This window comes from Phascolarctos cinereus, unplaced genomic scaffold, assembly GCF_003287225.1.
Source record: "Phascolarctos cinereus isolate Bilbo 61053 unplaced genomic scaffold, phaCin_HiC Scaffold_5;HRSCAF=322, whole genome shotgun sequence".
NCBI lineage: Eukaryota > Metazoa > Chordata > Mammalia > Diprotodontia > Phascolarctidae > Phascolarctos > Phascolarctos cinereus.
The window spans coordinates 32,847,104-32,862,173 of record NW_027555958.1 but is presented as its reverse complement, the minus strand read 5'-3'; the positions used below and the strand labels follow the sequence as shown (position 1 = coordinate 32,862,173).

General features: G+C 41.2%; 1 protein-coding gene across 1 annotated transcript in view; it reads left to right on the top strand.

The window, feature by feature from the left end:
- Positions 1-14,130, top strand: part of EFCAB5 (EF-hand calcium binding domain 5) — a 136,636-nt gene extending 122,506 nt beyond the window's left edge. The window contains 4 exon segments of the mRNA XM_020963301.2: positions 4,363-4,616; positions 4,951-5,234; positions 5,317-5,413; positions 13,922-14,130. Of these exon segments, the coding sequence (XP_020818960.1) occupies positions 4,363-4,616; positions 4,951-5,234; positions 5,317-5,413; positions 13,922-14,094 (808 nt within the window). The 3' untranslated portion in view covers positions 14,095-14,130.
- The last annotated feature ends 940 nt before the right edge of the window (positions 14,131-15,070 follow it).

Genomic DNA, 15,070 nt, shown 5'->3' with positions numbered 1-15,070 from the left:
TTAGGTGACTTGCCCAGGGTCACACAGCCAGTGTGCCTTAGAGAAAGGGCTAAACCCCAGGTCTTCCTGGCTCCAAGGCTAAGTCTCCATCTACCATGCCATCTTGTCCCTCTTCAAGTCAAGATTGTCTTCAGCAGTATCATGAGCTAATATTTATTAAGTCCCTACTAAATGCATGTAATGGATAGAGAACTTGCATTGGAGTCAAGAAGATGAAGTCAGGTCCTGCACATATTGACTGTATTGCAAAGAAGCTTTGATAAAGTGAATTTTCTAACCTGGGAACTCCCAGCACTGATAAAACCCCAGGTCCAGTGAAAGAACTGGTTTTGTTCTAGGATTTGGGAAGGATGAGATTACGTAGGACACTATCCCTGGTTTCCTGTACTTCACAGTTTGGCAGTAGTGTTTGGCACAAGTAACTACTATACAACATAATACAGGATAAGTGTGTAAGGGAGATATAAGCAAAATGTTAAGGGGAAAAGGATAGGCAGGAAAGCATAAGAAAGAAGATGGCATTTGAACTGGGCCTTAAAGAGTAGGGAAGTGGGGAAGTTTGCAATGGTGGAGATGAGAGAGGATGACCCTCCAGGTACAGAGGTAATGAGAGAAAAGGCATGCAGAGGGGTGGGCACTAGATGCACATAGGTGGCTGCCCTTGGAGTCAAGAACACCTGGGTTCAAATCCTGCCTCAGACACTAGCTTTGTTACCCAGGGCAAGTCACTTTACCTCTCTGCCTCAGTTTCCTCATCTGTAAAATGAGGGGGTTGGACTTGTCCTCTCAGGTCCTTTCCAGCTCTAAGTCTATGGTCCTATGATGGTAGGTAGTCCAGTTGGAGTGGAGCCAAGTGGGTGCAGCAAGAAGTACAGAGAACCTTTATTCAGGAGTCAGTAAAGACCCACTGAAGAGTTTTAATGTGAAAATGGACACAATCTGGTTTGTTCAGGAGCAAGATAGTTCTGGCAGTAATATGAAGACTAGGTTGAAGGGGGAAGAGAGTGGAAGCAGGAAGACCGATTAGCTGTGTGTCCCTAGACAAATTACTTAGCTCTGTGCCTCAGTTTCCCCATCTGTTAAAATCTGTTAAAATTGGACTCCACAGCTTCTAAGGTCCCTTCTAGCTGAAAGTCTATGACCTTGTGATGATGAGATGGGAGGTAGTGAGGGTCTAGACCAAAAATAACAATAGTAATGAAAATAACAGATAAAATTTACATAGCTCTTTAAGGTTTGCTTCAAAGGACTTTACGTGTGTTATTTCATTTGAGCTTCACAACATTCCTGTGAACTAGGTGTTATTATTATCTCCATTTCACAGATAAGGAAACTGAGGCTAAGAAAGAGGAAGTTACTTGGGTCACATAGCTAATAAGTGTCTGAGGCAGGGTTCAAACTCACATCTTCCTGACCCTCTATCCACTATGTCATCAACTGTCTCTGAGATGGTGGCAGTGGGCCTGTGGTGGAGAGGACTGATAGAGGGATGGCAGAGGCAGAAAAAGGAGAGGCTGACAGTGATTTATGGGGGGAAAGAGAGGAGAAATAGAGAAATAGAAGCTAATGGCAAGGTCCTGTAAACAAGGGTGACTTAATGAATCATGGAACCACTGATTAAAACTGAGTAGTCAGAAAGGGACGCTGGTTTGGGGAGAAAGAAGAGACACTTGATTTGGGGTGTATTGAGTCTGATATGCTACTGAGACAACTGAGTGGAGATGGCCTATCAATAGGCAGTTTGACATGTGGGCAGGACGTTTGGGGAAAAGGTCTGTGTAGCAATCTGGGTAGAAATGCAGCATGGGATGCTGAAAAGAACAGTGACTTTAGAATCAGAGGACCTGGGTTCAAATCTCAAATGTCCATCACTCACTGTTGTGTGCCCCACTACCTTTGGGCAAAACTGATTGGGCAAATCAGTTTTCTCATCTGTAAAACGGGGTATTTATTGCCTTCAAGATCCTTTCCAGCTCCAAATCTAGGCCCCTGTGATCCTAGAAAGTTTCTGAAGCAATGGAGTGAATGAAATCACTCCAAGGAAGAGAGGAGAAGGAAAGAGGGCTGAAGAGGATCAAACCTTAAAGAACACCAAGGAGTCAGCAAGAAGAACTGAACTGATGGAGAGACAAGCAGTTAGAAAAGTCAGAGGAAATCAATTACTAAGCATTTAGTAAGCACCAACAGTGTGCCTTCATGTAGGTTAGGTTCTATTTCTAATTTAACAATGATTTAAAAAAAAACTTTAAACTTAACAAACACCAAATAAAATGAGTGTTTCTATTTCTACTGTAGAACAGGAGGGAGTCATACATGAAACTCTAACTCTGTCTTTGTAGAGCTTATTTTCTTACCAAGCAGGAAATACATTCAGCATAGGACTTTCAAAGCTGTCTTGTTTGTCTGTGATCCCTTCTGGCCTCTCTTCCTTTTTTTTTTTTTAAACTTGTTTGGGAACCTTATTCCTAGTCTCCCTCTTTGTTCTATTTCCCTTCATGTTCTATTTTCAGATGAGGAAATTGAAATTCAGAGAGGCTAATCTGCCAAAGTGATACAGGTTATATGCTTATACTCTAGGAAAACCAGGAAAGTGTAACAGCTCAGAAGCCAAGGGAGCAGAGACGGTACTTAGAAGGAGGGAGAGGGGCAACAGTATTAGGATAGAAAAGAGCTAAGAGGATGAGGGCCCCCCAAAAATCAGCCTTGTTGTAGTAGATGGAGGCAGAAAACAGATTTCAAGGGAGTTAATGGGTGATGAGCTGATGAGACATTAGGTGTAGACAGAACCCTCTCTGTTCTTTATTTAAGGAAATGTTCAGATTTGTTGATGTTTTTCAAGCTTATGTAATAATAAAAATAATACATTTATATATGTGTGTATATATGTGTATATATATATACATACATATTACATATATGTGTGTATATACACACACAATGAGAATTCCTAAATTCTTTCTGAAAGTTTGGCAGTAAAAGGGAGGGACTATTACAGAAGGAATAAAAGACCTATTTAGTGTTGCTGTGGGTCAGCATTAATATTGCTATGGACCCGTAGACCTTCCACTTCCATATTTAGGCACACAGGTTGCTTTTGTCTAAATACAAATATTTTATTACTACTGGAGTTGTTGTTATAAACTCCAAAGTCATGCAAAGAGCTGCCATCTTGATACAGACATACGCACGTGGAGTTAGAGAGGAATCTACTAACAAGCATTCATGAAGCACTTACTACATGCTGTCAGAGCAGCTAGGCGGCGCGGGGGAAGGCACTTTCAGCTGAAGGGGATTGGGAAAGACTTTCTGAATATGCTATTTAAGCTGAGAAATGGAGGAAACTGGGGCAACCAAGAGGTGGAGATGAAAAGAGAAGGTATGCTAGGTATAGGGCACAGGCAGAGAGTCAAAAGGCCTGCAGATGGAAGGTAGAGTGTTGTGTGGGAGCAGCTACCATGAGAAGTCTAAAATGTATTTAATGTTTTTTTAAACCAAGCTGTTTATAACAGTGATTCATCACATCATATAGAACCCTCTCACTTCTTTACTTAAGGAAATGTTCATATTTGTTGATGTTTTTCCAACTCATATAATAATAAAAATAATCCATTTAAAGTATATATACAGTGAGAACTCCCAAATTTTTATAAATTTTATTAATACCTTTTGTTTTTACAGCACAGTAATATCTCCTGTGTAATGAAGAAAACCAGTGACACAAATCTGAATGATACAGTGTCTACATCTGACTGTATATAGAAGGGAGAAAATAAGCATTTATTAAGCCCCTACTCTGTGCCAGGCACTGCATATATAACATTATACACCTGTAGTCCCCCACCTCTCTTCTGAAAGAGCATGTGCTTCCTCATAAGAGTTACAAAATTATTGTTTATACTCTTTGACCCAGTGATCAAACTATTATAACTATACTTTATGGGTGTTATCAAAAGGACAAAAAGTCCTCTTGGTATGAAAATATTCCTGACATCATTATTCATTATAGCAAAAAAATGAAAATAGCTCATGTATCCAATCTTTGGGCCATAGTTTCACAAAAAGGGGATAAAAATGTATGCCGTATGAGATAATGGGATGGATAGAAGCCCAACTTTAAAATCCTGAAGACCCGGGTTCAGATCTTGCCTTGAGAGAGAGAGAACAGGTGTATTTGTGTCTATGCTTTTCAGTGACGATGCAAAGAAGCAGCGTCTATCATGTCTTGGATGTGTTCAACATTTTATCACTGTTGGACTGAGGCTTCAGAAGGGAATTGTAGTGCCTCTGCCATATTATGTAACTATTCTAGTAGATGGCTGTCAATAGGATGAGGTGATGTCACACTCTTCTGTTCTGTTTCAGAGACTATATCTTTAGAAGCATAGACACCTCTGAGGTTATTTTCACCTATGCCCTTGGGAACTATCATGTAGTTGTTCCAATTCGAGACAGAAAGGGCCAGGCACTGGGGTTGCTTGATTTCACCACTGCACAGAAGAAGATGTTGTCAGTTCAGGAGTACAAAGATCTACAGAAAATGTTGAAGATAGTCCAAGAAGCCTGCAATGAAATACTAGGCGAATGCTCTGGAAAAATCCAGAAAAAATATGTCCTAGGTAGGTATGGCACTTGAAGAGACACTCTAGAGTCCTAGATCAATGGATTCTGCAGGAATTAGACATGGGGGAATCTGAGATCCCAGCTCACCACTTACTGACTTATTGTGACCTTGGGCACATTACTTCCTCATGCAGGCTTTTACACTAGATGACCCCTAAGATGTCTTCCAGATCTAAATCTATGAATTTGTTTTTTCCTTGAAAGAGAAAATTCCAAGTATGACATGCCCAGGACCCCCAGCGCCACCCCTGATTCAAGAAAGGTGGCATGTGTCACTGAGCAGGTATTTGTTATGAAACTCCCACGAGAGATGTCTTCTTCTGATTGCAGAGATGGAACACAAGGGAGAAGTACAAAGAGCTGGCGTTCTCTTCTTGCACATCATGCTGAAAGAGGTCCAGGGGAGGATCCGCGAGCTCAATCCTCAGGCCTTCCAAGAGCTGAAATATTATTATGATCAATTTTTGCCTATGATGTACGACCCCCCACTCATTGGAAAGGGTCCTCCCAAGCCTCATACTTTGGTCCATGACATCCTAAAAACAATACTGTTGATCCTTCATCCAGAGTGGGAGAATACAGAGACTGTCGAGGACTGGGGTCAGTGTAAAGAGGTGAGCCCTAGAGTCATGGATTTTGCTGTTATGGACTGATAGTGGTCTGTCATCCTCTCATCTTTCTGCTCTCTGTTTGCAGCACATTACCAATGACTTAATTGCCAGCCTTTGCATCTTTGATCCCACTACAGAAAATGTCAAAGTTGATCCAGATCTCATTTCTAAATTTACCAAAGGTAAATAACCTTCATTCTCTTTCTGAAACTTTAGTAACAGCAATACAACCCAATCGCAATTGAGGGACTTGGGGTGGAGTTAGGCGAGAAGGGAAGTGTGGCTAGGTGGCGCCACGGTGCATAGAATGTCCAGTCTGGAATCCGGAAGGCTCATCTTCCGAGTTCAAATTAGGCTTCAAACACTTACTAGCTGTGTGGCCCTGGGCAAGTCATTTAACCCTATTTGCCTCAGTTTCCTCATGTGTAAAATGAGCTGGCGAAGGAAATGGCAAATCACTCCAGCATCTTTGCCAAGAAAATCCCAAATGAGGTCACAGTCAGACACAACTGAAATGACTGAACAACAAAAAACAGATGAGATTGATTGAGACAAGGAAAATGATTGAGAGGGTTGGGGAAGGCGGGGGGAGGATCAATCTTTGCATCAGATATCCTCGATAAAAGCCCAATATCCAAGATGTGTAGGGAACTAACCTAAATGCACAAGACCAAGAGTCATTTCCTACTGGAAAGCGGTCAAAGGACACGGACAAACGAGTCTCAAAAGAACTACGGACTCTAAATAATCATGTGAAAGAATGCTCCAGATGAGTGAGAATAAGAGAAGTGCACATTAAAGCACCTCCGAGAACTGGTACAGCTGAGGAAAGACAGGAAGGAGGCAATCTCATACAGCTCCACTAGCATTTGTTTGTACTGAACATTGATCCCCGTCTTCTGCAAGAAGCCCTTCTGCTTCCCCCCATTGCCGCTGCCGGTGACTTCTCTCCGAGATCTTCGACAGTTCCCTCATCTATGTCGTGGGCGTCCGCAGCTGTCTGTATGTTCTCTCCCCATCAGGATGCAAGCTCCTTGAGGACAAGGGATGTTTTCGTCCTTCTTTGAATCTCCAGCACTTAGCACAGTGCCTTGAATGGGCATGGTGAACAATAAGTGCCTGACTGCCTGGTTCTACCTCATGCTGTGCTAGGTGCTGGACATACCAGACAAACAAAAAACCCCGAAACAACAAACCCAGTCCCTGCCCCATGGAACTCCTGTCTTATGTAGGGGAAACAACATGTACACAGATAAGGAGATTCAAGTTGCCTGTAAAATCAATCTTAGCTATTTATTTAATGGGGAAGCACTAACAACTCAGGAGATGAGGAAGTGATGCCAGCTGAGCCCTGAAGGGATCTAGGAGCTCTGTGGGGCAGAGGTGAGGAGGGCGAGCATCTCTGGTATGAGGGAGCCCTGGGCAAAGGAGGAGACGGAACATTGTAGACAGTGATGACCATGTGAAAGAGTGCTGCCTTTTGGTATTGCTGCAGTCTGCATGAGCTTGTGAGGCTGGAAGGGAGAGGATCTGAAGGACAGTCGCGTGTGATCATCTTAGATTGTGAAGGAAGGGCTATAGATGTCACGCAGAGGCGTTTGTAGTCAGTCCTCTAACAAAGGCAGGATGAGGATTGGGGCTGAGATCTGGCCTGGATTCAGGGCCAGGGCGTTACAGGGAAGAGATCCCTCCTTGACTGTGGGAGGAGAGAGGCCAAATCCAGAGGTGCTGAGGTCCAAGGTGAAACACTCCACCATATCCCTACCTAGGTGGCTCCTTTCAACTATCCCAAGAAGTTAGTTGGGGGAAAAACCCTACAGTTTTTCATATTATCCACTCCTTGAGAAGAATGTCTGCTCTAAATGACCTTAGCCTTAGCTCCATGTGTGGATGGTATGGCTGATGCTGCAAACTCCATCAGCTTTCACAAGTGCCTTGCTTGAGAAGCTTAGAAGTCACTGAGTCGAATACTCTCATCTTACCGATGAGGAAACAAACCTAAGGAATTGAAGGGATGTGTTCAAGGCCACAGAAGCATAGAGGCAGAGCTGAGATTCCAACTCAGTCTTCTGCTCTAACCTACTGCTCAATAAAAATTAATTACTGAGTACATTCATACACTTGAGGAAAATCTCAATACCCTGTAAGCTCATAGAGTCTTTGATACTGGGAGGGGGTGGTGGGGTGTGGCTTAGAGACCATCCAGGCCAGTTCCCTCACTTTACAATTGAGGAAACTAAGGCCCAGATAGGAAATGCCTTTCCTCAAGGACATGTTGAGAGCTGAGAACTAGAGGCAGTCCAGGTCTCCTGATTCCTGGGTCAGCAGTCTTTTTGCTAGACCATGCTTCCTCTAAGATTACTCAAAAGGCTAGTACAATCTGGATTCAGAGGCAGTTTTCTGATGGAAATATAACAATTAGCATTCTCTCTCTCTGTCCCTGTCTCTCTTTCTCTCTCTGTCTGTCTCTGTGTCTCTGTCTGTCTGTCTGTCTCTCTCTCTCTCTCTCTGACTCGCTCTCTCTCTTTCTCTTGAGACTGAGTCTCCCTATCTCATCTAGGTTGGAAATCAGTTGTGGACTGGTCCCACCACTACTCATTATGATGGCTTTGACCTATTCCTTTCCTGACTCGGGCTAGTTTATCCCTCCTCTGGAAGTCTGGTAGTGTCCTGCTTCCCAGAGCTTGCCATAATGGTGCTAGAATTAGTGTATCTACCTGATCAGCTTGGCCCTACTGCAGATCAGAATCCCTGAGCTCGAGCTATCTTTCAGCTTCAGCCTCCCCAGTGGCTGTGCTACAACTGGCGTTCTGATTGGTGAATCTGGGACATCTACAATCCAGCTAGAAGCTGAGGATGAGTCACCTATTCTCTGTCCTTTCTAAGGGAATGGGACAAGTCACTTTGCAGTAGCTTTCCACTTAAAGATCAGGACACCAAGGTTAGTTGTTTCACCCAAGGCCATCTTACCAACAAGGGCCAATCAACCAATCAACAAACATTAATTAAGCACCTACTTTGTGCCATAAACTGTTAGGTCCTAAGGATAAAAAGACAAAAATGAAACAGTCCCAGCCTTCAGTGAGCTTACATTCTAATGACATTAAAATTGTCCAAAGATTCATTGATAGGTACTTATCAAGGCACAGAGATATTTTAATAACCAGTTTCTCATATGCTCAGAGCACAGACTCGTAGTATAGAGAAACCAGTGGGCCCTGAGCAGCTGTTTCAGCAAATTTATATAGGTTGTTAGTTACATCAGGTTACAGTTAACATGGAATTTTATAAAAGGCAGAAGAGGAAGGCAAAGACTTATACATCAAAGAACAGATAGCAGAAGGGGAAGATCTAGATCAGGTAAAATAATAAACTAGTCAGTAAACCAAGGGGGAAAGCTGGAATGCACAGACTAGCCATTATAGACTAAACTATAGCTAGTTACTTGACATTGTCATCTTAAGTAAATGGAGGTAATAAAGCTGAGCCAGAAGTTCTCTTATCACTAACCAGTTAGTCACTGCAACTAAAATGTCAGTTGAACACTCAAGTTAGTTGTGTGCCTCACTACCTTAAGGAAATGGTGTCAATACAGCCAAACCAGAAGAATTCTCCCATCAAGAGAGATATATCCATCTATATGTATGAAACACAGGATAGGAACTAGGTTTATGATTTCACTGATAGAGAGAACTCCCATGCGAGAAAACTCTCTCTACCAAAGCAGGTCAGCACACAGTTCTTTGCAATATATAGTCTCTGAGAGTTGCCTAGAGCTTTGAGACTTTAATCGATTTGCCCAGATGCTCACACTTTATGAGGTGGGGCTTGTACTCAGGAGCTCCTTGCTTCAAAGTCAGTCATCTGTACTTCCTCTTTGTACCTGTGCACATAAAATATATACCAAATAAATACAAGTGCCTTCCGGTCTCACCCATCAATAACCAGCAGCTGTTGTGTGAAATCAGTCATCCAAACCAGCCACTCTTTTTGTTGAGGACAGGTTATTAATGACTAGAAAACCCAAGTGTTTGTATTCCTGATCTCTTGCTGGCAGCAAAGGCAAGGATCATTCCTGTTGACTTGGACTTCTGAAGCTTACTGACAAGAGCCTAACTAATTAAGAGAAGCAAATACTGTTTCCCTTGTGTAGAGAACACTGCTGCTCTTGGACCCTCTTCTGGACTAGTTTAAAGTCCATTGAGTTGGTAGAATTTTCTACTTTCCTTTAAGTCTTTATTTTGAGGCTATCTGGTCACACACACATTTTCCAGTTCAATGAGAATAAGAAAATCTTTTAATAAGCATTGTTCATCCTACTAGTATGTGTTTTTACATGAAATTAATGAATTTATTTGATAAGAAAAAAACTACATGGACTTCAGTCCTAATTTGAGTCAAAGCTATATAGCATGAGGAAAAACCAATACAACCAGCTGATTTCATCCTGGAATTATATCTGCCAGGGATAAGCTGGTGATCCCCCAGAGTTCAACCTGAGCTAGGTTTCCATCCTGTCCCTCACTCCATAATTTACCTTAAGGGTTTTTTTTTCAATTTGGAGCTTTGAGGAGCCTTTTTTGTTTTGTTCTATCTATATCAGCTAGATTTAATACCCCAACTATTAAATGTGACTAGCTTAGACAGCTTAGTATGCTTCCCTCTTGTCAGCAGAGAGGTGGTGGGCCACTGCTGTGGAATGATGCATAGATTGTCAAACCTGGTGAAAGTGCTGATTTGTTTTGCTTAATTGTATTTTGTTAAAAAGGAAAGTTCTTTGGAGATCAGAGAGGGAGTCATAAGGAAATGACACTGATTTTTTTTTAAAGAATGAAACATTTTATTTTGGGATTTTTTTTTCAGTTTTTCTTTTTTTAAATTTAGTATTTTATTTTTCCCTAGTTACATGTAAAAACAATTTTTAACATTTTGTTTTCAAAACTTTGGGTTCCAAATTTCTCCCTTCCTCCCTCCCCCCCCATGAGAAGGCAAGCAATTCAATATAGTTTATATATGTGCAGTCTTGCAAAACATTTCTGTAATAGTGATGTTCTGAAAGAAAATGTAGACCAAAAAAAAAAAAACCTCAAGAAAAAGAAAGTTAAAAAGTATGCTTCAATCTGTATTCAGACATTATCAATCTTTCTCTGCTATCCATCCCCAGAGAAAGAATTGGTAGTGTCTGAATATAGATTGAAGCATCACAAGTCTTTCACAGTTGTCTTCGATTGTTGTACTGCTAAGTCATTCATTGCTGATCATCTTACAATATTGCTGTTACTTTGTACACAGAACATTTCACTTTACATCAGCTCATGTAAATGTTTCCAGGTATTTCTGAGAGCATCCTGCTCATCTCAACGAAACATTTTAAAAGAAAAAACCTTAACTAGTCTTGTTTAGTACAGAAATTAGGATTTCTCATAAATGGACTTTTAATTCAACACTTCCGATTACAGCCTGATGTATTTCTAAAAGAGTGATTTCTATGTTGGACGGGGAAAGGAGTCATTAGAAAGTTATTGTGGTTAAAAAAAAGAAGCAAAGGGGGCATCAATGAAACATTTTTAAAAATAGACTTTTAATTAAAGATCTCCAATGTAGGCCCGTGTTTCAGAAAAATGACTACCTTGTGTAATTAAAATTTGCATCAAACTAGAAAGTATTTTTAAAAATCAACAATCAATCAACAAGTCTTTATTAAGTGGCTAGAAGGTGCCAGGCAGTCTGCTAAGCTCTGGGGATACAAGTGCAAAGAATGATACCTACTCTCTGGGAGTTTACATCCTAACGAAGGAGACAAGAAGTGCCTATAAAAATAAATGCAGAATAAATATAAAATTAACAAATGTGTATTTTATATACATACACACAAAGTAATTAAATACTAGGTAGTTTGCAAGGGAGGCAGGGCAGTAGCTGCTGGGGAATGGGAAAGTCTTCATGCAGATGATGGCACTTAAGCAGAGTCAGAGAGGAAGGGAGAGATCTTCAGGAAGAGGTAATGAGGGAGTGCCTACCAGCTACAGGGGATGGTCCAGGCAAAGGCAGGAAGACAGGAGATGCAGCTTTGTGAATAAGTAATAAAGGATGGCTTGGCTGGATCACACAATACAAGAGGAGTAATGTCCAAAACAAGTCAATAAAATGATCTAGGAGGACCATTTTATTTTCGAGGCTGACAAAATAAAGTCAGAAGTTTTGGATGACAGCTTTTCTCTATTAGTAAGTTCCTCCAGGAATGAATTTGATTTAAAATCTTAAAGGAAGTAAAAGCCAGATTGAGCAGTGTGCTAAAGAAACAAAACCATCTTATGCATTGAAAAGAGAGTGTTTAGAGCCAACAGATCACTGGAAAATGGTGCTGTCTTCTGGTCACTGGCCCTCAGTCTGAAGCCACATGAAAAGAATGCACTGGACTCCTATATCTCTCACCCTGGAGTTGCCACTTGGGCCCTAAAGAGCTCCCAGGAGCAGAAAGGAAAGCGATTGGCTGCTTCATTACCAAGGCCATGGATGCGGCTGGTTGTTCAGCTGTGCTTGGAAAGAACCTGGAGCGTCTGTTCCGCCTAACAATAGCATCGGAAATAAGAAATGGGACCTTGAGGAAAGGAAAACTTTGTTCACCTCCTCCCACTGAACTGCTAGGGAGGTAGTAGAGGAGCTTAATAATAAATGCACACGTGGGCTGCCTTCATTCCAAAGGTCAGAGAGGACCCCTGCCCTCGCCCTACCTCAGAGGCTTCAGTGGAACACAGCTGCTAAAAAGACACCAAGGAGGGCAAAGGAAAAGCGGCGGGTACTAATGAGGCATGACTGCCTTAGAAAGCTAGGATTGGCTTTTTGAAATGTTTCCAGAAGAGGAATTGTATAGATTCATTGATTCCTACCACTTGATGATTTTATTTTTATTTTTGGACCAAATTTGTGATTTCATTGACATAGGGAATCCCCTTTACCAATGCGGAAGGGAGTTGCCTGGGGGCCACTGAGAATTTCAGGATCTTAGCTAAGTGTCACATACCGGGACATGTCAGAGGCAGACTTGAATCCATTTTCCTAACCTTAAGGCTGGCTCTCTGTCCATTACACCAAGCTGCTTCTCACCAGGTAATTTGGTAGCATGTGATAGAGATAGCCTAGGAATGTGGGCTAATTTATACCATTAATTCTGTAAAAGGACAAGAGAATAAGGGGTGTGGATTACCTGATCCCATTTCACTCTCAGATATTGAAGTGCAGGAGTGGACCCAACTGGCTAAAAGGACTGCAATGAAATGAGTAGAATCTAGGTTTTAAATCTGGATGGGAGCTCATAGGATTATAGCATCTGTTTTTGGTTTTAGATCCATTTCCTAAATGGACATGGAAAGGAGTTAGAAAAATGTACCTTCGTGGGTGAAGAATATCAAGGGGGAAAAAACCCAGCAACAACAACCCAAAACCATGGTTGAGTACTTACGAAAGTCAAATAGAAATCTGGAACATTTGAGGTCATTCTGGGGAAATGAACATACTCAGTTTGTTCCTGTCCCCACCTGCTGTCCTTTGATCATGGAAAAAACAAACTCTGAGTGTGTGAGTGAGAGTGTGTGTGTGTGTGTGTGTGTGTGTGTGTCTATGTTCAGAGGGAGAAAGAAACTAAGGATAGCCAAGGGGTTTCTTTATGTGTTTTTCACATTTTGTACCTATGCCTCTTTAATGACTCATTGTGGGGACACTCAGCACAGAGTACCATTAAAGGCATACCAAGGACAAACCTATAGGTCAAAATATCTTTTACCTTCCCTTTGTCAGAAGATAATACACAAAATCTTTTTTTTGGTCTAGCAATCATTCTAGTATATATCCAGATTCAACCGTTGCTGAGATATAACCTAGAAGTTTGCTAGAATTTTAAAAAATCAGTATTTTTATCGATGCTTTAAAAACTAGCATTCCCAGTGACTTGCTCATATATTCTTCCTCCCCATCCCCCAAAACCTTCCCTTATAATAAAGAAGGTTAAGCAAAACAAACTGACCCACTGGCCTTCTCTAACAAGGCATATCTCATTCTGCATCTGTCTCCCACTCTCTGCCATAAAGAGGAATCTATGGCAGTCTTCTGAAATCAAATCTGATCACTGAATTGATCAGAATTCTGAAAAAGACAGAATTTCAAACATCTGATTCTGTGGCAACCATAACTTTATAACTTATGGTTATTTTTCAGCTTTTACTGAATAGCTGTATCAGAAGATAATTTCAATCAATCAATCAATCAACAAACATATATTAAAGTGTTTATGAAGTGCCAAGTCCTTCGCTAGTTACTCGGGACACAAATAAGAAATGAAAATTGTCCCTTCCCTCAAAGAGCTTATATTCTAATGGGAGAGACAACATCTCAGAGAATTAGAAGGAAAGTAACTTTAGAGGCAAAGGGGTACAGCGGTGGGGAAGGGGTGCCTGGGAAAGGCTTCTTATGGAAGCTGTCATTTTAACTGAGTCTAAAAGGTAGAAGTACTAGTCAACTAGATGATGAAGGTAAAAACTTACAATGATTTTATTTTTAAACCGCCAAAGATTTAATCTGTGATCCCTCTACCCAGTCCACATTAAATGAGTAAGAGAGAAACCAGGACAAAGGATCTCAGCAACCCTGAAACAATCACCTCTGAGCAGGCCTTTTGGTTTGTTTTTGTGCAGGGAATCCCCGAAAAATCGTGTGGTTGCAGCAATCCATTGCCATCGAATACTTGTACCACTGGGCACTTACCTGCCTGTGTCTGATCGAGCTGAAATCTAAACTGGAGGGCAAATACGCTCCTCCTCTGCCCCCAGGAGAGATGGCCCCAAATAGACTGCAGGTCAGATTTTAGTAGACCAACCTTGAGCGGGGTGGGTAGAATAGTTAAAGAGCTTTTTTTCACTATGTTCAGCTTTCTTTGTTAGTTGTTAAGATATTTTCATCTAGAAAGAAGTGCTTCTAGATAAAGACTTCATTTCAAAGCCAAGTCAGAGGAAAGTCTTGGCCCTAGAAAGATCAAAGTTATAAAGCCAAATATCTCAGAATTCTGGCCTTTCTAACTCCTAAAGGGTGTCAGCATTGAAGGTTGGGCGGTATTTGTTTCATTTTTGTCATGGGAACGTAGGCAGAAAGGGAAAGACAAGGCTTAAGACTGTAAAAAGTCTGTAACTCTAAAACAGAATAATATATTGCCTGTTAGAAGAACTAGAACAGATGACTTTTAATTCTGATCAACTCCTAGTCGTTCTGACTCATGGCCCTTTGGCCATTGTAAAGTCATGTTAACTAGAAAGTCTTGTGGAAAGAGCATCTTTGTCTCTTACTCATGGGAAAAAGCCAACACCTTTGTTTCAGAGGGCCCCGCCTAGCTCAAGAACAGCAGAAAGATTTTTACTTGTTTAAAGTGTGATTCCAGCAAACTTTGCTGCTTGGCGGTGAGATTCCATCTTTGTAATAATGTATCTGATGGCAGAGTCCATTTTTTAATAAAATTTTGGGAAATTAAAAGTTCTTTTTCTTTATTCAGTTGACAAAGTGTGATGTCTTCCAAATACTTTGTAATTTGAGATTGGAGGTTCCTTTTTAACCTTTTCTGATAAGATGGCAGCATTATTACCAGGCCCGATCTCAATGGATTATCAGATGCCTGGCTTAACCCGAAAGCCTGTTTCATATTTGAGAGAAAGCATCTCAGGTCATTCGCCACAACGTTTCTAGGAACAATGTTCTTAAAGATATTAAACTGATAGCCACAAGCCAGATCTCTTTGGAACATGCTTATGAAGAGTACTCCAAAAATACAAATGACTTTTTGAGCAGTCTGGAGG